Genomic DNA, 22,727 nt, shown 5'->3' with positions numbered 1-22,727 from the left:
TATAGCGCACGTATCACCCGAAAGTCTCAAGGCGCTGAATAACAGATGTATATTGTTACCCAACTCAATGGTACTCATTTTATCGACCTCAGATGGATGAAAGGCTGAGTGAACCCGCCGGGATTAGAACCTGTGACCATGAGGTCGAACACAGGCCCCTACAGTGGATGCATTTGTCCACTGCGCCACCAGACCTCTGCTCGAGAGACGTTTGATCTCCAGAGCACAAGGTCTTCTGCAGAGATACAGGCACTCATACGTACAAACTGCCCCTTCCACTTCGCAGAAATGATAAATTGTATCTTTAACATGTCCAATACAACAGGCATCATCCATCTATTTAAGACCATAGGTTCTGGACTATTAAGCACCTTTCAGACAATCTTGGAGTTATACCAAACTTTATTCACTCCGTATTTGAAAGCATTTTCGGAGGGCTGGCGCTTATATGGTTTCTAATTGCAGGCATCCAGATTGTTATTTTTCTGCTACGCAGTGGACGTCCTAGTCACCAAGGAGATGGAAACATTACTCCTGGAGCGAAAATACCGTGATTGCATGGTACAATATCTAGGCACACCTCGCCTAAGAGAACTAAGTGCTTCTGGGTTCTTGTCATTTAGACCAGTCTGGATGGATGCATCTTACCTGTCCTCTGATGCCTTTTTTTGCGGAGAACAATGCGTGTTAGATCTCAGTCTGACACTCCTATCATGTGCGCAACCGGACGTTGATGCTTTACTGGACCCGATAACGGCCCATGTCCTGCAGTGTCCTCAGCGTATTCTGATGGATGGCGGCATTCCTAGAGCCACCACAGGTAGTATCGTCTCATGTTGTTATGGACATCGGCTCCTCCTCTAATACCCAGGCCTTGGATGGCGCATAGGCTGCCACAGCATTGGTTGTGGACAGTACAAAAGATCATCTGTGCTCAATTGACATAATCTGCGAGGTGTTACAGGGACCGTCGTCTTCAGAGGCAGGCAACGAGAATGTTGCGTCTACCAGCTAGAACACAAACATTTGACTCTTTTGGCCAGTGGTGTGCTGTGAAAAATTCTACTTTTTGAAAAACAAAATGAAAATTGTAACTCCATAACGAAATTGACATTCTTTTGAGCATGCATGGCTTTCAAATGCTTATAGTAGTTCGAACTATACCTACGGACACATTAGAGCTATGGCTTGTGTGACAATTTCCTTTTTAGAACTTTTTAAATCTTGTTTTTAGCAAAGCAAGGAACTCATTTGTTTCTTTCTTAACTATTTTTTGCGTACAAGTATCTAGTCAGTCTAGAAGTACGTTTAGCATTGAACTATGTTGTCCATTTGGAAGAGGAGAGGGTGTTATATTCCATAAAGGTACCGTAATATAGGCCCGGTAACTTAATTACCCTTCACCTATATTCTTCCCTACATTACACATATAACGGTGTACAGGGACTGACCTTTTGCCAAGATATGACACTGCATTCAGAACACAGGTTTCCCCTAGTTGGAAATCTCATACATTATGCATGAGGATTCTTGGAAGCACAGCAGGACGACCATCTCCTTTATAATATCTATGCTCAACGTCATCCTTAGGTCGACACAGCATGGTTGGACCCATGGGGAGACCTATGGGTGTATATACATCACATCTTGATAAGATAGCACAAATGAGATTGAGACTTCCCGGCAGACACACTGACTAGAGATGCTGAGGTTCCTGCATGCAGATACTACAGCTTGCAGTGGTCTAACATCCTTTGTGTGGTGTCCAACTCGAGACCAGTCCGGGGTCCCACAGTCTCTCACTTCAGGTAATGGGGTGACTTTATCCTAGAGGGATTCTTGGCTTTAAACCTATACACATGCTAGGTACATTCAGGTACATCTAGTTAGGGAGGCATCATAGGAGTACACATCTTTCAATCATGTGTTTTATATAATCGTAAGTATTCATAAATATTGAAAGATGGTAGAGCTATACCATACATTTACCTTCATAGTACTGCTAATCATTTATATCTTATACTGTCTAACGGTTGTTGCAGCTCATCTATTCTACACCAGAATAACAACTGTTCAATAAATACTAATCGAAAACGCCCAGCCTGTTGATTCTATGTGTCTCTCTGAGACAAACTAAGTAAGCACGAGTGACTGAACGAAAAGTAGTATATTGTTCCCACGGTCCTGAGGGATCAGGGTTGTCATGTTCGATGGTTGCCAATAACTATTCTCTCCGTGCTAAGAGGAGATTCTAGTGGCACTGTAAGCTAGTTACAAAAGGCCAACATACCCGGTGGGGGTGTTAAGCCTGCCACCAATGCTACAGTGTATGCTGTACAAACGTGCAGATCCTGTATAACTATTATAGGAGCTATGTGACAACATATTGTGCAATGTCCACATCTATGGAAGCCTAATGTGCGAGGTGTCAACCAATTTGGTCTAGTTTTGCAACCTGGGTAGCTCGGGCTGAATATCCATTTCAGTGTTTTGCCTCTACGGAAAATCATCCCCACTTTCTTGGTGACAAATGGTGCAATGTGGCCATCTCCTCCCAGAAGGTGCCAGTGTCAGTTTAAGACCTTGTTAATGCTACCAATGTTACTGCCATATGGGACTATTGGTTTGATGATCTCTTTTGTGGTTTCCTTTCTATGCTGTTTGTGAGTTAGTGTTTTCTCTCTGTCAAGTGGTTTGCCCTTTTGTATGCTTTGTTGATGGTATCTTTGTCATAGCCCCTGAATTGAAATTTCCTTTTGATGTCATTTAGGCAATCTGTATACTCCTTGCCAGAGCTACAGTTCCTCCTTGCTCTTACCATTTCTCCAAAACGTATAACTTCCTTCTAGTGCTTAGGGTGAGCACTGCTGGCATGTAAGATTGCATTACAGGGAGTCTCTTTTCTGTACATTCTACTCATAAGTTTGGTGCTACATGTGTACAGTTTAATATCTAAAAAATGCTTAGTCTGATGATCAAAGTTCATGGTAAAAGACATATTTTAAGAATTGGTATTCAGATATCCTTTGAACATATGTATCTGAAAGAAACATGTAGTGATAGATTCCTTACCTTAGAATTACCCCCAGGCGTCAGGCTGGATCCGGAAAGTTTATCAGCAGTACCCCTGCGCGTCGGTAGGGGGTGTCGTGCGGCTCCTCGTCCGTGTCGTGATCACCGGGATGACGTCGTGGGCAGTACTTAGACGCTGCCCACGCGCCCTGACATCAGTTATTGCTTTTTTCGCACCAGCAAGCGCAGATCCGGGAAGAGCTAGTACCCCCAGTCATTTTTTGACTGAGTTTTTTTAGGCTTTTCGTATCATAATTTTCTGAGTCGATCGACTCTTGGTGCCATAGAGATGCCCGGGTTTAAGAACTGTGGAGACAGTCAACGCATGATGTCGGTGACGGATCCACACCAAGTGTGTCTCTACTGCCTGGGGTGCGACCACGACTCCAAGTCGTGCCCCGACTGCCGGGCCATGGCGGCAAAAACTTTGCGGGAGCGGTCCTGAAAGTTGCTAGAAGTCTGGCAGTCGGCTCCGCGCCATTCAAGGTCCCGGTCCCGCGGGAGGTCAAGGGACCGGTTGCGGAGTCGTCACCATCATTCTTCTGGATCCAAGTCTTCGCACTCGGGGTCAGGTAAGTTGAAGCATTCCAAAAAGAAGAAGTCAAAGAAGCGTCGTCGCTCTTCGGATTCCCGTCGCGTGACACGGCTGAGGGTGCGGGCGGTGCCACAAACACGGCTCCGGCTGAGCCTGACATCGCCACCGGTCTACCCGCCCTTCCCGGGTCCGGTGGCCACGCCTGCCCAGGTGCAAGAGTTTCTTGCTGCCATGGCCCAACTTTTTGGGCCGTCTGGGCCCGCGGGCCCGACTGGGGGTCCTGTTCCATCGCCGTGGGCCCCCGGCGTCACCGCCGGCTCCGTCCCTGGTGCTGCAAGCCCCCATGGGGTCCGGGATTGGACCCCGGTCGACGCCGGTTGACCTTGTTATGCCTCCACCGACGTCGACTCCACCGGCACCGTTTCCCACGCCGCCCTCTCCTCAGGTCAACGTCGGCCCCGGTTTCAGCCCTGAACTGGACATGGAGCCGGATCGGCATGGATCGGCGCCAATGGGATTTATTCCCCATGTCTGTCCTCCGTATTTTCAGCCTGTTCCACAGACTTCGGAGGAAGTGGAGGACTGGAAGGGGTCTGAGGACTCTCTCGCACAGGATTGTGCTTATGATCCGGACTGGGCAGTGGATTTGAGGGAAGCCAGTGGTCTTGACACTTTGCTGGACTCTGGCATGCTGTCTACTCCTACCATGGCTACGGAGGAGGGAGCAGGATACGCAGTGGTGTTGCGTAGGGCGGCCGAGTCCCTCCACCTCGAGTTCCCTACAGTGGCAGTCAGGACGAACATCCTGACAGAAGTTCTCCAACCGGCGGCAACCTCTTCGGAGCCCTTGCTGCCAATTATTAACACTTTCAGATGTTCTTTTGGGCACCTGGTCCAGGCCCAACACAGGGGCTCCTGTGGACAGGAACGTGGCCCGACGCCATCGCCCGGCTCCGGGCAACCCCCTCTTCCTCTCTCAACACCCTACTCCTGAAAGCTTGGTTGTCCAGGCCTCTGTGTCGCAAAGCGCGTTCCCTTCCGCTCCTCCGGATAGGGAATCCAAGAAGCTGGAGCAGCTTGGCAAGAAGCTATTTTCATCTGCCAGCTTAGGGCTGCGGTCGGTGAACACCGCATGCCTCTTCAGCCATTATTCCCACTCTCTGTGGGACACGGTTGCGCAGGTGCTGCCTAGCTGTCCGGAGGAGGTCCAGACAGCACTTACCCAAGCTGTTGCTGCTGGGAGAGACGCAGCTAAGTTCACCATTCGTTAATTTGACACCGCCGACTCGCTGGGCAGGGCAATTTCCATGACGGTGGCGCTTAGGCGCCATGCATGGCTGAGAACTGGCTTTTCGGGGTGATGTCCCGAATACCCTGATGGACATGCCCTTTGATGGCAATCACCTTTTTGGCAACACAGCAGATAGTGCGCTGGAGTGCTTTAAGGACTACCGGGCTACGACCAAGTCCTTGGGCCTGTCGGCCACTCGGCCTCCTCTGCCTTCTGCCCTTCGCTCCTTTCGTGTCCATGGAAGGGGCGCCCCACTACTTTCGCAGAGACACAAGCCGGCACAGCAACAACTTCAGCGAGACCGCGGACATGGGAACCGTCGAGGCCGTTCAGGGGGCCAGCGGGCGGGTCAGTTCACCTCTACCCCCGCGACATCCACTGCTAAGCCTTCCTAGTCCGTCCTTTCAGGTCCATCAAATGCCAGTGGGAGGACGGATTCGCCATCATATCCCCCACTGGCGCACCATCACATCGGAACCAGTGGGTGCTGCAAATTGTCTGAAGGGGCTTCTGCCTCCCCTTCGAGACTACCCCTCCAGCCATGCCACCTCAGTACCACCGCATGTCAGGGGATCACTTGGCACTTCTCCAGCAGGAAGTTGAGGTCCTCTTGGCCAAGGGGGCCATCGAGCGCATTCCCACACCCTAAGTAGGTTGTGGCTAGTATTCCCACTACTTGGTGTTAATCTCTTTTATGGTGCTCAGTGTACTTATTGTGTGGGAGTGCTATGCCAATGCTTTACACGTTGCCTTCTTGATAAGCCTTATTGCTCAGTGCGAAGCTGCCCAAGGGTGAGCAAAGGTTATACAGGGACTGTAATCACCTACCCCATGATGGGAGTAGTAGGTTCTGAGTAGGTAAAGGGAGGGAAAGGATAATTAGAACCAAGTGTGCAGAAATGTATAAACTCTAGATAATGTGCTCGTGATATATGGTTAAATTTCAGCATACATGAGAAAACATGAAAGAAGCTACCAATTTAGTTAACAAAATGTTTTCTTCATTTTATTTGTAGTATGTTCTTATTATCTCATTCTTTGTTGATACAAAAATATATACAAGAACAATAAAGATTACAAAGGCAATTAAATTGTCTAAAGATTACACAAAATTATATACATATACAAGGAGGCACGAGATGAAGGATTCTGGCTCTTCTGTCTCTAACAATCTGGCATTGGTTACTGGCAAAAAAACCTAACGACGGTGACCGTGTAGCTGCAGCTGTGCGGACCAGGCGATGCTGAGGAAGACCAGAAGCTGTGACAAGCTGGCCCATGTCGGAAGTCAAGAACCAGGGGGTCGGTGTCTGGCAGGAGCACCAACATGCCTTGGCAGTGGCAACAGGCGTGTAAAGCGATGAAGGAGCAACGTTAGGACCAAGGGACTCACCACAAGCAGGAGAGTCAGAGCAGGCCCGAGCAAGCAGGGGAGCCCACTGAAGAAAATGAAGACCATCAGGAGGACCCACCGGCCAAAGGCACAGGGGTTGCAAGAGGACCTTGAGCAGCTCACCAAGAAGAGGAGGAGGTGAGGATTCTGTACTTCGGAAAAATAAATGCTGGAGGCTGGAGCTTCTTGTATCCTGAAGATCTCTGGAGTGCAGAGCCAACAAGCCTTGGCAACTGCAAGTTGACACCATGGGCAGCAGTTTCGTTCCAGCGGTTCCAAACGTGCGAGAGGACAGGTCAGACCTCAAGGGAGATGCAGAACCACCACTTGTGTTACTGAGCCTTTCGATGTTTGTGGGACGACAGGAGCAGCAGACCAGTCAGCTTCATTGTGGTGCCTGGAGATGCAGGGAAGGGACTCCTTCCCTCCAAGGGAGATTACTTTGGGTGTCCTTGATGCCCACTGGTCTGTTGAAGATCCTGGATGTAGCACAGACGACGAAGAAGACTTACAGAACAGTGAGACTAGAAGCAGCACAAGTCTTCCTTGATGCAGTCTCTGTTCAGGCAAAGCCCAAGTGTCCAGACGGTTGAAGAGTGATGTGGTTTCAGTCTTGAGTCTTGTCCCATGAAAAATCTGAGGACCCACCCCCAGGTAAGCCCTTAAATACCCTAGTAAGGGGGTTAAGACAACTCAGGGGTCCTTCCCAGACAAGGGGGTAGACAGAGGTGAGGATATTCTCATGTCCTTTGTCCAGTTTCGGGGCAGAATGGGAGCTAAGGACTCCCCTCAACTGGTTTCAAATGAGCCTGCAAGGAGAGAACCAAACTGTGCCTTTAAAGCAGTCAGTTGCCGCTGGCAAGCTCTCCATCCCCAGCCCAAATCCTAAGTCCTATCTGGGAGGTGGTCCTGGGACAGAAAATCTATTGTTCAACCTTGCCCTGCTCAAGCTCAGCTCAGCAGCAGGAGGGCAGAATCGTGTCTGGAGTCGGCAGCGGCACTAGCTTGCTGGCAGACCCTAAAAGGCTGTTACCGGGAGTACTGGGGACGTACGGGAGGAGGCCCCCACTGCATGGAATCGCCGGTAACGGTGTTTAGGTATGATTCCAACATGTTTTATACTAAACATGCCGAGGTTCGGCACAGCCACTACATAGTTAGCCAAGGCCTAATGACGGATGGTCACTATATGTATCAAAATGGCTGGCTGCACTCACAAAAAAGCCTGGAGAATCGACTCTGGGGTTGTTAGGGGTGTCCTGCTCATGCTGATAACCCAGCACGATGCCTTCAGGACTGAAAGGCCTGCCATAGGTGTGAGGTATAGGTTTTAAGTGTAGTGACCTCAGATATAAGGAAACATATCCATTGTGAGGGGTGCAGGCACAAACTCACACAGGCTGCATTGGCAGGCCTGTAGTCACAGTTTGAGTGGTCTCTCAGGGTTGGCATAATGCATGCTACAGCCCATGGGAGACCCCTGGTGTACCTATTGTAGGAAGGTGGATATCTGACTATGGTTACCCCCAACTTTTTGCCTAGTGTCTAGCTGGTTTTTCGACTTAGTTGGCCTGAGATCCTGCCATTCAGGGTCTCAGGCTGTCTGCTCTCTCTTTAAAATGTACTCCATGTACCCTAGGTACATTCCCAATTGGTAAGGATCACCTTATTAGACCCTGTACAGTGTACCCTAGGTACCCAGGGCATAGGTGTACCCTAGGCCTCCCAAGGGCTGCAGCATGTATTGTGCCACCCCTGGTCTGGCCTTCCAATCAGACACAACTGGCTGATCACTCAGCTGGGGCAAGGTCGTGTAATCACCCCTTGCTTAGATATAGTATGCCTATATCTACCCTTATATATCGACACATGTGTACCTATCAGTCACTCCTATGGCAGGCCTTAACAATCCTGGAGGCAGAGTGCTTGGTAACATGTGAGATGGTGCTCTAGCATGAGCTGAGCCTGTCTGCAGCTTTCGGAACCATGTCCTTATAGCTGTTCTATGATATAGCCTACCATATACTCTTAAAGTGCCTTATAATCTTAAACGGTTATGGTAACTATGGTTTGGCTTGATCAAAACATGTCGTGTAAGGTGTCTAACACTTTGGAATGATACCCCCATACCATTTCTGGTGATGAGGATATTATCCCTCCCTTCTAGAGGGAGAGACATGTTAAAATCCTACTTTGCTGTTTAACTCTAACCAAAGCCTCAGCATCACAAAATGGATGCTGCTGCCACAGACACGAGTCTGACCTCCTGCTGCTGGGAGTGATCCTGGCAAGGGAGGCTTGGACAATAGGTTTCCTGCTTGGGGAGGTGCTAGCACCTCCCCAGACAGACTTTAGTGTATTGGGGCAGGGAGGGCTGAAAGGAATGAGACATGCCTGGGGCACACAAGGTGTCCCATGCATAGTCCAGTTCAAACCGGTGCTGGGGCACTCCAGCCCCAGTCCTGGCGCGAAACTGGACAAAGGGAAGGGGGTGTAACCACCCCCCTCCCAGGTCCTACCCATAAGGCGTGACCTAGCAGGTAACCCAGCCCCCCAGATTAGTATAAGAGTGGTAGCTGGGCCCCAGGAAATTAGATTATCCTGAACCTGCAACTTGAACAGAAACTCTGGACCTTCGACATTCGACGAAAGAAGAAGACTGAAGAATCTCCCTTGTGGCCAAGGAGTGGCTACCCTGTGCAAACAGGCACCATCAAGAGACTACCCTTTGCTTTGCTGAAGTTCTACGAGGGACCGACTGCAGAGCCCGACCAGAGCCTTGACTTCCAGACTTCTCCGACCCTGATCCACATCCACAGCCGAGCTGAGATCCGTGGAGGCGACGAGAGACGTGGGACCGGCTACCTGGGAAAAGTGGCTAGTATCTTCCAGCGCAGCTTCTGAGGCACCCTCGAAGTTGTGCACCGGGGATTGAGAAGCCCCAACCCCAAGCACCATCTGCACCGAAGATCAGCCCCCCACACTCCACGAGTCCTGCGTGGGGCCCTTCTGCATTTTCCTGCTTGCCGCGTCTGTCCGGTTGCTTGCCCGTTGGCTAGTGGCCTTTGTGACGACGCATCCAGAAATCTTCACTCCTGGTTTGGCTCCTCCAGACTGGCTCCCGCTTCCTTGCAAAAGGGAAGCACCCCAGACCTTCCTGGTCTGCACCAGAAGCAAGTCCTCCGTTCTTCGTGGGTTCCGCTTGCCAAGGCTTGGTGAGTCCTAGTTCAACTTCGACGCCGCCGACAGCAAGAGCCTTCGTGGGACAGCTCGCCTCCTGGTCCTGGTCGTCCTCGACGTTTCCTGGTCTTCGTGGCTGCAGCGACTAGCTTCACCTTCACCTGCAATCTTCACGACATCGCCTGGTTCCTTCCTGGTTCCACGTGGTCACTGGCTAGTGACCTTGACTCTGTCCCTTCTGCTTGCAGGTCTCCTCTCTTCTTGATCCCAGCCTTGGGATCCACCGGACACTCTTCACTGACTGCCTGTCAGCAACTTTCCTTCAGGCATCCATAGAAGTCCACGACGAAACCCGACGCAAGTTCACACCTATGCACCCGCAGCCTGTGGGCTAGGTAACTTGGGTACTTCGGTGCCCACAAGGGTAGTGACTATCCTAGGGTCTAGTTTCCGAGTCTCGACTCTCTAGCTGCTTCAGAAGTGTCCTTAAACTGTTAATTTCTAACAACTACTATTTCTATCGACTTTTACGCATTACGCGTGAGTGTTTCCACTCTGGACCTGAATCCCGTGGGCCTCCCACTTCCTAACTGTTGCTAGTGTAGTGTAGCCCCAGCGATTCCCTAGGCCTAGGCCTATCCTATTTCCGTGACAGTGGTCCTTATACCACTTCTTTAGTATATGGTTTGCGTGGCCCCTAGGGCCTAACTGTATTACTTACCTGTGTGACTTAATGTATGCTTAAATAAGACTGTGTTGTACTTACCTCTAATCTCATAAAGAGTGCTGAGGGTTTGACTAGAATAAATACACTTTATTTTATATATATATCTGTTGTGGTGTCCTTTCATTTGGTATTCAAGGGATTATATATGGTATCACAGCTGGCTTCACATGCCATTCAGAGTTTAGCCTAAGACTGCTCTTGTCCATGCTACCACTAGGATAGCTTGTCTATAAGGTTGACTTTACAACCAATCACCATAAGGGTTGTTTGGACTGATACAAGGTGTACACTAGAACTAGTGACATCATACATCAGGCCAACTTCTCACATTGGTGAGCAGCGGTTGGGATCTGAGCTTGCTGTTGTAATACCATTGTAATCTTGAGATACTAAATTGAAAGATCACACAGATATTGTTTAGGTACATATAACATAGATTATAATACTTAAGTCCTACTGGACTTAGTGGTTGTAGGTTGAAGGGAGTAACACACCCTGACTACAACTACTAGAGAGGTTTAGTAGATACAACTAGTGTAGGTAGGTGCACACACCACACCCTCACTAGAATCATGTGCCTGAATGGAGATCACACTGATACTCCCTCAGGAGAGGAGAATCCTGGACAGATTCCCTCTAGATATGATGCATTCACTTTCCAGGAGATGAGACAACTGTGTACCTCCAGGAGATTAAAACAGGGTTCCAACCCTACCCTTAGACAGCTAGTTGAGCTTCTGGAGGCCTATGATGCTGAAAGAGCTGCCAAGTATGGTGCCATAGCTGTAGATAAGGGTCTACCCACCACAGATGAGTCAGGTGGGACTTCAGATGAAGAGGTAGACAGCCCGGGCCAAGTAGGAAGACTTAGCCAGGCTAACCTAAGCTTACATGGGAGTTTGCATGGGGTCCCCCCATACAGACCCCCAAGTGGGCTTAACCAGAGAAGCAGGAGAGACAGATCCCCTTCACGGGAATCCATCCACTCCCATGTCTCTAGCATCTCTAATGCTTCCTCTCACAGGGGAATGACTTCCCCTGAGAGAAAGGAGCATGAAGCCAGAATGAGGGAAGCTAATCTGAGGATTCAGAGGGAAGAACTTGCCCTTGCCAAGGAGAAGCTTGCTCTGGCTAGAGAGCAAAAATTGTGTGCGTCAGAACCCACTGGTGGCAGCAACATTCCTAGAGATAGGGATAGGTCTTATGACCATAGAAACCTAAGCAAGATAGTCCCCCCATATCAGAATGGGGATGACATCCACAAGTGGATGACTGCTTTGGAGAGGGCCTGCAAAGTACAGCAGGTACCCCAGAGTCAGTGGGCAGCTATCTTGTGGCTCTCCTTTTCTGACAAAGGTAGAGACAAGCTCCTCACAGTCAGTGATGAGGATGCTAACAATTACAAAGTCCTGAAAAGTGCTCTGATAGATGGGTTTGGCTTAACCGCTGAGCAATATAGGTTGTTGTTCAGAGACACCCAGAAGACACAGACACAGGACTGGTCTGATTTTGTGGATTGTGCCACTAAGGCTTTGGAAGGTTGGTTAACTGGCAGCAAGGTGCAGGACTATACAGGATTGTACAACTTGATTATGAGGGAGCAGATCCTTAGTAATTGTCAGAACCAGCTTCTCCATCAACACCTGGTAGACTCAGATTTGACCTCTCCCCAAGAATTGGGAAAGAGGGCAGATAAATGGGTCAGGACCAGGATTAGGCCTAAAAATCAGGGTGGTGACCAAAAGAAAGATACCACCAAGCCTCAAGAGAAGGGTGGGGATAAAACAAAAGATAAATCTTCCTCAAGGCCCCAAAACTCCACACAGGGTGGTGGGTCCCAAGCTCCCTCCTCTACCACAGTTAACAAGCCTTACTGCCATGAGTGTAAAACTCCTGGGCATTGGAAAACTGACAGCAGTTGCCCAAAGGCTAAAAACAAAACTGTTCCTCCAACTACTCCTGTCACACCACCGGTTACTGTCAACAGTAATCCCCCAGGTGGTGGGAGTGCCCCCAAAAATTTGGTTGGGTTTTCTTGGGGAACACAGGGGGACCCTGGCTTAGCCAATTCCCCTACAGCAGCTACTCTTGTCTGTGATGGTGGCATGGGGTTTGCCAACTTCACTGCCTGTCCCAACACTTTGGGTAGGTACAGACAGGAGTCCTACATCAATGGTAGAAAAGCTGAGGCCCACAGAGACACTGGAGCTAGCATCACTATGGTGGCCCATAGGCTAGTTCCCTCTGAGCAGCTTTTGCCTGGTTTCTCATACCAGGTAACTAACATTGATGGCAAACACAGAACAGCCATCCCATGGCAGAGGTATGTCTCAGCTGGGGAGGTGTTACTGGCCCTAAAAGGGTGGCAGTGTCTCCAACCTTGCCTGTGGACTGCTTACTGGGGAATGACTTAGAACTCTCAGCTTGGGCTGGAGTTGAACAAGACACCCATTCCAAAATGGTAGGCCTTTCACAAAAGGGTAGTGGGGTTGTGCCAGTCACAACCCCTGTCCAAGTAGATTTCCTCCCTGAAAAGGTTGGAAGGGCAGTGGTAGCCACAGCCCAGGCAAAGACAGACTTCCCTGTAGAGATTGGCAGAGCTGTGACAGTCACAGCTCATACCCAAACTGAGTGCCTCCCTGAAAAGGTTGGCAAGGCTGTAATGGTCTCAGCCCATACTCAGACTGACGTAGGTGTAGTGAAGCCTGAAACTATGGATCACTCCACACAAACAGAGAGTAGTCGGGAGGAAGAAAAGTCTCCCTCTCCCCAGACATTAGGAAAAGGTCAGCATCCTCAGGGATCTGACCTCACCCCTTGTTAAGGAACTGCCCCAGAGGTAGCCAGGCCTGGCCTGGCAGAGCCTCTGAAGTCAGTGGCCCCTTCCAAGGTGGGACCCAGTCTGGTGCAGGTAGCCTGCCTCTCTCTACCCTGCCTCAGTCAGCCCAGGGCTGCAGAGGTCAGGGAGGCCAGTGGACCCCAAGAGGGCCCCTGTCCACAAGAACCCCCCCCCCCCAATCAAAAGAATGAGGATTGCCTGGCTAGTAGCCCTAGCCAGGTGATGGTTAAAAACATTCCTGAGGGATCTCCTTTACAGGTAGTTAGGGACCTCCCCCAGAGGGATTCTGTTGGGCACAGGCAAACATGGGACCTTAGGGCCCCAAACCTGACCTGTCCGTCCAGTAAGCCCACAAAAGGGACCCAGCCTCCAGCTTTAGGTAGCCAGAGGCTGACCCTGAGAGCACAGTGCAACTCAGTGAAAGAAAGAAAGGCATCCATGGTGGAGGATGATTGGAGGAAGCTGAGGCCTCACTCCATCTCAACACCAGCCTTTTACTTTGCAAAGACACACCAAAGGTAGAGATTCCCTATGGTGGAGACCCTATGATACCTTTAGGGTGAGGGATTGCTTAGTGGACCATGAGACAGGGGGTAACCATGCCAGTGCTGGTTCTTCCTTATATGGCCACTTAGACAATAGAGGCTTACCTTGTCAAGGCCAGCCTTATCTCCTTTCGTTTGGGGGGGGGGGGGGGGGGTTGTGTAGGAAGGTGGATATCTGACCATGGTTACCCCCAACTTTTTGCCTAGTGTCTAGCTGGTTTTTCGACTTAGTTGGCCTGAGATCCTGCCATTCAGGGTCTCAGGCTGTCTGCTCTCTCTTTAAAATGGACTCCATGTACCCTAGGTACATTCCCAATTGGTAAGGATCACCTTATTGGACCCTGTACAGTGTACCCTAGGTACCCAGGGCATAGGTGTACCCTAGGCCTCCCAGGGGCTGCAGCATGTACTATGCCACCCCTGGTCTGGCCTTCCAATCAGACACAACTGGCTGATCACTCAGCTGGGGCAAGGTCGTGTAATCACCCCTTGCTTAGATATAGTATGCCTATATCTACCCTTATTTATAGACACATGTGTACCTGTCAGTCACTCCTATGGCAGGCCTTAGCAATCCTGGAGGCAGAGTGCTTGGTAACATGTGAGATGGTGCTCTAGCATGAGCTGAGCCCATCTGCAGCTTTCGGAACCATGTCCTTATAGCTGTTCTATGATATAGCCTACCATATACTCTTAAAGTGCCTTATAATCTTAAACGGTTATGGTAACTATGGTTTGGCTGTATCAAAACATGTCGTGTAAGGTGTCTAACACTTTGGAATAATACCCCATACCATTTCTGGTGATGAGGATATCATTCCTCCCTTCTAGAGGGAGAGACATGTTAAAATCCTACTTTGCTGTTTAACTCTAACCAAAGCCTCAGCATCACAAAATGGATGCTGCTGCCACAGACACGAGTCTGACCTCCTGCTGCTGGCAGTGATCCCGTCAAGGGAGGCTTGGACAATAGGTTTCCTGCTTGGGGAGGTGCTAGCACCTCCCCAGACAGACTTTAGTGTATTGGGACAGGGAGGGCTGAAAGGAATGAGACATGCCTGGGGCACACAAGGTGTCCCATGCATAGTCCAGTTCAAACCGGTGCTGGGGCACTCCAGCCCCAGTCCTGGCGCGAAACTGGACAAAGGGAAGGGGGTGTAACCACCCCCCTCCCAGGTCCCACCCATAAGGCGTGACCTAGCAGGTAACCCAGCCCCCCAGATTAGTATAAGAGTGGTAGCTGGGCCCCAGGAGATTAGATTATCCTGAACCTGCAACTTGAACAGAAACTCTGGACCTTCGACGAAAGAAGAAGACTGAAGAATCTCCCTTGTGGGCAAGGAGTGGCTACCCTGTGCAAACAGGCACCATCAAGAGACTACCCTTTGCTTTGCTGAAGTTCTACGAGGGACCGACTGCAGAGCCCGACCAGAGCCTTGACTTCCAGACTTCTCCGACCCTGATCCACATCCACAGCCGAGCTGAGATCCGTGGAGGCGACGAGAGACGTGGGACCGGCTACCTGGGAAAAGTGGCTAGTATCTTCCAGCGCAGCTTCTGAGGCACCCTCGAAGTTGTGCACCGGGGATTGAGAAGCCCCAACCCCAAGCACCATCTGCACCGAAGATCAGCCCCCCACACTCCACGAGTCCTGCGTGGGGCCCTTCTGCATTTTCCTGCTTACCGCGTCTGTCCGGTTGCTTGCCCGTTGGCTAGTGGCCTTTGTGACGACGCATCCAGAAATCTTTACTGCTAGTTTGGCTCCTCCAGACTGGCTCCCGCTTCCTTGCAAAAGAGAAGCACCCCAGACCTTCCTGGTCTGCACCAGAAGCAAGTCCTCCGTTCTTCGTGGGTTCCGCTTGCCAAGGCTTGGTGAGTCCTGGTTCAACTTCGACGCCGCCGACAGCAAGAGCCTTCGTGGGACAGCTCGCCTCCTGGTCCTGGTCGTCCTCGACGTTTCCTGGTCCTCGTGGCTGCAGCGACAAGCTTCACCTTCACCTGCAATCTTCACGACATCGCCTGGTTCCTTCCTGGTTCCACGTGGTCACTGGCTAGTGACCTTGACTCTATCCCTTCTGCTTGCAGGTTTCCTCTCTTCTTGATCCCAGCCTTGGGATCCACCGGACACTCTTCACTGACTGCCTGTCAGCAACTTTCCTTCATAGAAGTCCACGACGAAACCCGACGCAAGTTCACACCTATGCACCCGCAGCTTGTGGGCTAGGTAACTTGGGTACTTCAGTGCTCACAAGGGTAGTGACTATCCTAGGGTCTAGTTTCCGAGTCTCGACTCTCTAGCTGCTTCAGAAGTGTCCTTAAACTGTTAATTTCTAACAACTACTATTTCTATCGACTTTTACGCATTACGCGTGAGTGTTTCCACTCTGCACCTGAATCCCGTGGGCCTCCCACTTCCTAATTGTTGCTAGTGTAGTGTAGCCCCAGCGATTCCCTAGGCCTAGGCCTATCCTATTTCCGTGACAGTGGTCCTTATACCACTTCTTTAGTATATGGTTTGCGTGGCCCCGAGGGCCTAACTGTATTACTTACCTGTGTGACTTAATGTATGCTTAAATAAGACTGTGTTGTACTTACCTCTAATCTCATAAAGAGTGCTGAGGGTTTGACTAGAATAAATACACTTTATTTTATATATATATATCTGTTGTGGTGTCCTTTCATTTGGTATTCAAGGGATTATATATGGTATCACAGCTGGCTTCACATGCCATTCAGAGTTTAGCCTAAGACTGCTCTTGTCCATGCTACCACTAGGATAGCTGGTCTATAAGGTTGACTTTACAACCAATCACCATAAGGGTTGTTTGGACTGATATAAGGTGTACACTAGAACTAGTGACATCATACATCAGGCCAACTTCTCACAGTGTCCTTTCATTTGGTATTCAAGGGATTATATATGGTATCACAGCTGGCTTCACATGCCATTCAGAGTTTAGCCTAAGACTGCTCTTGTCCATGCTACCACTAGGATAGCTGGTCTACAAGGTTGACTTTACAACCAATCACCATAAGGGTTGTTTGGACTGATATAAGGTGTACACTAGAACTAGTGACATCATACATCAGGCCAACTTCTCACACCTATGACCTGGATACCTCAGTACCATATACCAGGGACTTACAAGGGTAAACCAGTAGCCAATTGTGGAGGTACGGAAGTACTTACCAATTTAAGGAGGAAGCACAATGACTGGGTTTCTGATTAGCAAGTTAGGGGTATGGTTGCTACTCTATGCTGTGTTTATGACTATCAGTGAGGATCCTACAATACAGTAGGAAAAGTTACGCATCATAGGTATTCTCACTGAAGTCATAAACACCCTCTCCTCCCCGGTTGTCAATACATTTGCTATATTTTCCTTTTAATCCATTGCCACTATTCTGTAAAGAACTTAGGCTGTGAGGCAAAATGCCAGTATCCTGCAAGCAGGAAAGAGAAGCTGCTGGCTCCTTAAAGTAACAGTATATTTTTCTTGCAGTTCTTGAACTCTTGACCTGGCAGGCTCCTATTTTCTCTAAATTTTCTTTTTATCTTAGCAATGTTTTCCAAGAAACCTGATCCGGAGTTATTTGTTAACAATTCAGTATGATTTTGGTTAATTATAATAGAGTTTATTTTAGGGTGTTTGCGGGTGCTCCAATTAAATTTTGAAGTGTTTTAATTAATTTAACAGAGTATGTTATCCACAATCTCACCTCCTGTAAAGTCCTGTATTTCATTGTGGTGCAACGTCTTCTGATATCACAACAGAGTCAAACGACATGTGAGGTCACTTCGGAGTTGTTATTATTGTCAAGTGAAATATTTTCCTATGATGTCAGAGAGACAAAAAGTACATGATGCCACTTCCGCTACCCCTGGCATTTTGGTGAATTGATGTCCATGGTATTGGGGAGAAGTAATATGAGTTTACAGTCGTAATGAATTCCTTTGTTAATGTAGACTCATCTTGTGAACCAGCTCTATTGTACATTTTTAAACCATTGTGTATACGGAATCACATGACGAGGAAAAATGATAGTTTCAGGCATGAAATTGCAACAAGCACTGAGAGGATATCAAAAACTAATGTAAATGCAATTTCTAAGTACATTATTTTGAAAATGTGCTCAGTGTATTTTTTTTTTTTATTACAGGAACTTCTCTCTACGTACGATATATTGTGCAGTAAAATACCTACATTTGTTCACAGTTTGTTGTCTACTAAAGTTAAAAAGGTTAGTGAAAAACAAACAGTTGAAATACTTAAGTAGTACAATCTAGATATGTTACTAAAGCTAGAATTATTTAAAAATATTAAACTCCGGGCCTCATTTACAACACCCTGTGTGCCGCTGGAAGGTCACATTTATGGACGTTCTGGCACGCACACTGCATTACCATTCCTAGAAGGCCACGTAAAGCCACCCTGAGTGACTTTTCATGGCCTTGTAGATATGGGGCCATATTTTCAAGGCCTCCTCACTGATTGCGCCTCACTTTGTGACGTTCCAGTGGTGCACATGGCTTAACCATATCCACAAGGCCAAGTAAACTACCCTGCGTGGCTTTTCATGGCCTTGTAGACATGTAATAAGGCGAGGCAGCGCAAGTTGCTGACTTGCCTTACTCTGCGTGGAAAGGCGTTCCATGGGGGTTGCTGTGGGTGTTCCACCCATGGAATGTAACGCTGCCCATATTTACTCATTAGGTAAACTTGTGCAGGCATAACGAGGAGAAATATCCAAATGTATACCAGCACATATAGAAAGAGGAAAATGCATCTTGTGATTGTTTTTCTACAGGAAGGTGCTTGTTTCTGCACACAAACAATCCTGTCTGCAATGCAGGCACCCTTGCACAATGGTGCAAGGCTGCCTGCATTGGTGTATGGCTGCAAAATGTGCATAGGCGCTGGCTGAAACCACAGGAATGCACCTTTTGAATTGCCGTATGGCAGTACTGCAAAATGATATGTGACGCTGCCCTACACACTGCGTCACTCATTGCCTCACACTGAGATGGGGAGGCGTTGCCATGGGCGTTAATCTGGGTGTTCCCACATAACATCCATGGCATTTGACACATTCCCAGATTTACAAATGTTCTGTAAACCTGGGAATGCGTCCAAAACCTTTGCCTCCCCAGGCGAGGCATAGGGGAGGCACAAAGAGAAGAAATAATAATTTCTGCTAATTTCTTCCTCTAAATGCAGCACACATAGGAGGAAATCACCTCCATTCATTGTTTTTATATGGGTAGGTCTCCCTTCCGCTACGAAAACAATCATTCCCACAATGCAGACACCCTTGCACAATGGTGCAAGGGTGACTTTGTTGGCACATGGCAGCCAATTATGCGCCAGCGCTGGAGAAGAGGATAGGAATGCTCAGTATCTCTTAGATACAGCACATTCCTTCCCTTTCGATGTAGGGCAGCACATTAAGGCTTGCACCGCTGCCCTACGCCAAAAGCTTGTAGAAACCTTTTATTTGATCAACAGAATGAGTTCAAAGATGAACACTGCATTACATTTTTAGACCACGTGTTTTTCTTTTCAAATTGACTACTTTGTAAACGTAAATTCGTCCCCAATATAAAATTATTCCCACATTTTAACATCATGGAAAGGTCATGCTCAATCAAAGAACTGTGGTAAACAAATCCAACCTCAAAACATTTTAACATGCTTCACTTCCAGGGGATACTCATCAATAGTCATAAGCACAGATTAGTCACGCCAAGGCGGGGACCCATGAGCACATATCAAATACAATATCTATGTGCGTTTAATCCTTACAAATGTACTAAGTACCTTAATATATATATTAGGTAGTTATAGTTGGGACCAAAGTTTCCATAGGAAAAGCGTATTTTGTTTGCCAATAACTTTGGCGCCGCTTGACGAATCTTCACAATATTTTCACAAAACGTTCCCTTTTTGGTTCAGCTACTGTGTTGAAAGTTTCGTGGTAATCCTACAAGTGGAGGGGAGGAAAAAGGGGGTGTCCAAAATAGCCATTTCCTCATGTAAAGTCTATGTCGGTTTTTCATTTTTTAAACACGGCTACAGCATGCTTTTTGTGAATTGGTGTAAATCTGTTCAGTAGTTTTTGTGATTTCTAACTTAAAAATATAGATATCTGGGGATGTGATTCCTTGCAGTGGAAGAGCGGATCCTTCTAAAATGTGATTGGCTGCCAACACTTCAGCCAGGAACTGTTAGCAGCTATCTTGGGATTCGGCTTCAAGTTGAGTCCAATCAAAAGTGGAAAGGGGGCAGGGTAGGAAAACCCTGACCCCCCCCCCCAGATATGGTGAGAGGGTCCCTGAGAGATCCCACAATGGGTAAAAAGTCTTTATTTTGGCGTGAATCCACAAATCTGCAGCAACATTTTTAAACAAGCATTTGCAATGCAACAGGTCTCGCTTTTGCGAGAGTTTGAGCTATTCGCAATGTAAATGACTATGCCTTTTATTTATGTGTTTTGAAAACTTACGAGAAGCAAGGCTGGCAATAACTGCGCCTCTTTTACTGCCAGCCTTGCTTCTCGTAAGCAAGGATTATCTGTACAAAGTGCGTGTTTACCCACTGCTTGCAGGTTTTCAAAGCACATAAATAAAAGGCATAGTCATTTACTATGCCAATAGCTCAAACTCTTGCAAATGCGAGACCTATTTGTAGGAGATTAGGGTCTGCTATCCTATGGTCACCCCAAAGTTTTGCTTTTGCTTCACTGGTTTTATGACTTCGTGTGGCTGTGGGCCTGCTAATCAGACCCACAGCCCTGCTGCTCTGTCCCTAAATTAATACCAATGCACACTAGGTGCATTACCAATTGGAACTGGTTCACCTTATTGGACCCTGTAACAGTGTACCCCAGGTACCAAGGGCATAGGTGTATCCAAGGCCTACCAGGGGCTGCAGCATGTATTATGCCACCCCTGGCCTGGCCTCACTATGTGACACAACTGGCTGATCACTCAGCTGGGGTAAGTTGGTGTAATCACCTCTTACTTAGATATAGTATATCTATACCTAACATATATGGACTCATGGTAACCTATCAGCCACTCCTATGGCAGGCCTTAACAATCCTGGAGGCAGAGTGCTTGGTTTCATGTGAGATGGTGCTCTGGCATGAGTTGAGCCTGTCTGCAGCTTTCGGAACAACGTCCTTTAGCTGTTTCATGGTATTGCCATACCATATACTCTTAAGTGCATTATGAACCTCGCGGTCAAATGCTAACTCTGGTTTGGCTTTATCAAAACATGTCGAGTAAGATGTCATACGATTTTGAATACTACCCCCTCGCCAATTCTGGCGACGGGGGTAGCATTCCACCCTTATAGAGGGACACGACATGTACCTAACCTGAAACCCGGGTAAAGTTAAACAGAGCCTCAGCATCACAAAATGGATACTGCCACCACAGACACAAGTCTGCCCTCCTGCTGCTGGGAGTCCTTCCAGCTTGGGCGGTGTGGACAAAGGGTTTCCTGTCAGGGGAGGTGCTTGCACCACCCCAGACAGGATTTTGTGTAGTGGGTTAGGGAGTGCTGAATAGATTGAGACATGTCTGGGGCACACAAGGTGTCCCTGTGCATATGCCAGTTCAAACCGGAGCTGGGGCTCTCCAGCCCCAGTCCTGGCACGAAACTGAACAAAGGAGAGGGGGTGTAACCACCCCCCTTCCTGGTCCCACCCAGAGGAGGGACCTAGCAGGTAATCCGGACCCTAGATTTGGAATAAGAGTAGGAGCTGTGTCCCAAGACTTCAGATCATCCTGAAACTCGACTTTAATAAGAAGAACTACTGGACTTCGACGTTCTGCTGCACAGAAGACTGAAGAGAATCTCCCTTGTGGCCAAGGAGTGACCACCCTGTGAATACAGGCACCATCCAGCAACTCAACGACTGCTTTGCCGCCGCCTCCCGCTGGAGACTTAGGCCAGAGCCCAATAAGACCCAGACTCCCAGACATCTCTGAGCCAGATCCACAGTCCCTGCAAAGAAGAGACCCGTGGAGGCACCGAGAGACGTGGGACCGGCCATCTTGGAACGTCCACGACAAGCTGACGGCGCAGCACCTGAGGCATCCTCAACGCTGTGCTTTGGGCCCTGAGAAGCCCCAACACCGAGCAGCATTTGCAACAAAGACCAGCCCTCCAGCATCCACGAGATCTGCGTGGGGCCCTTTTGCTTTTTGCCACTCGACGCGTCATCCCGGTTACTGGCCCGTTGGCTAGTGGCCATCTTGGCGACGAAAACTACGACTAACACTGCTGGTCTGGTTGCTCCAGACTGGCCCTTGCTCCTGTGAAAAGGAGCAGCCACTCTGACCTTGCTGGCCAGAGCACCAAGCTTTCCTCAATTCCTGCGTGGCTTGCATTAGCCAAGGCCTGTTTGCTCCGATCAAGAAGCCGACACCGCCATCAGCTAGAGCCTTTGTGGGACAGCTCGTGAGTGACTCCTGGACGTCGACCTCTTCACTTTCACGTGGCTGCAGAGACAAGCTTCCTTTCTTCACCTGTTGGCACCCAACATCGCCTAGTTCCCTCCTGGTCCCACGCCGGCCACTGGCTAGTGACTTTGAACACTGTCCCCTCTGCTTACAGGTCGTCTACTCTTCAGATCCATCCTTGGATCCACCCGAACTCTTCCTGCCTGGCCGCCTGCAGCATCTTCATCCTCAGGCTCCATAGACCTGCACGACGAAACCCGACGCACTTTGACCCCTATGCACCCGCTTCCTGTGGGTGAGGTAACGCTGGCACTCCGGTGCTCCTGGGTAGAGAAACATCTCTAGTGTCTAGGTTTCAAGTTGTTAGGTTCTGGTCCATCCGGAAGACTCCCTTTCCTTTAACTTTGTGACTTTTACGCACCCATTGAAATCAATAGGTGCACGCGTGTAACTTTTCACACTGCACACGCATCCTGTGGGCCTCCTGGTCACTAACTACCGTTACCTCCTTGTCGTCCCAGCGATTCCCAAGGCCCTAGGCCTTCTTTCCTTTCTATTTGTGGTTCTTATACCACTATTTTAGTATATGGTTTAGCTGGCCACCTGGCCCATCCACGATTGTGCAACTTTTGTATATTTAAACACTGCCTTTTTTTAAACCAATGTGCTTCTGTG

General features: G+C 48.8%; 1 protein-coding gene across 1 annotated transcript in view; it reads left to right on the top strand.

Moving 5' to 3' along the window:
* DNAH8 (dynein axonemal heavy chain 8) overlaps positions 1–22,727 on the top strand; it is a 13,985,216-nt gene that overhangs the window by 2,874,686 nt on the left and 11,087,803 nt on the right. The window contains exon 19 of the mRNA XM_085610239.1: positions 17,744–17,824. Within this exon, the coding sequence (XP_085466365.1) occupies positions 17,744–17,824 (81 nt within the window). The remainder of the gene's footprint in view (positions 1–17,743; positions 17,825–22,727) is intronic.

This window comes from Triturus cristatus, chromosome 6, assembly GCF_964204655.1.
Source record: "Triturus cristatus chromosome 6, aTriCri1.1, whole genome shotgun sequence".
In the NCBI taxonomy this organism is placed as follows: domain Eukaryota; kingdom Metazoa; phylum Chordata; class Amphibia; order Caudata; family Salamandridae; genus Triturus; species Triturus cristatus.
The sequence above is the reverse complement of the archived record's forward strand: the minus strand, read 5'-3'. Positions and strand labels throughout refer to the sequence as shown.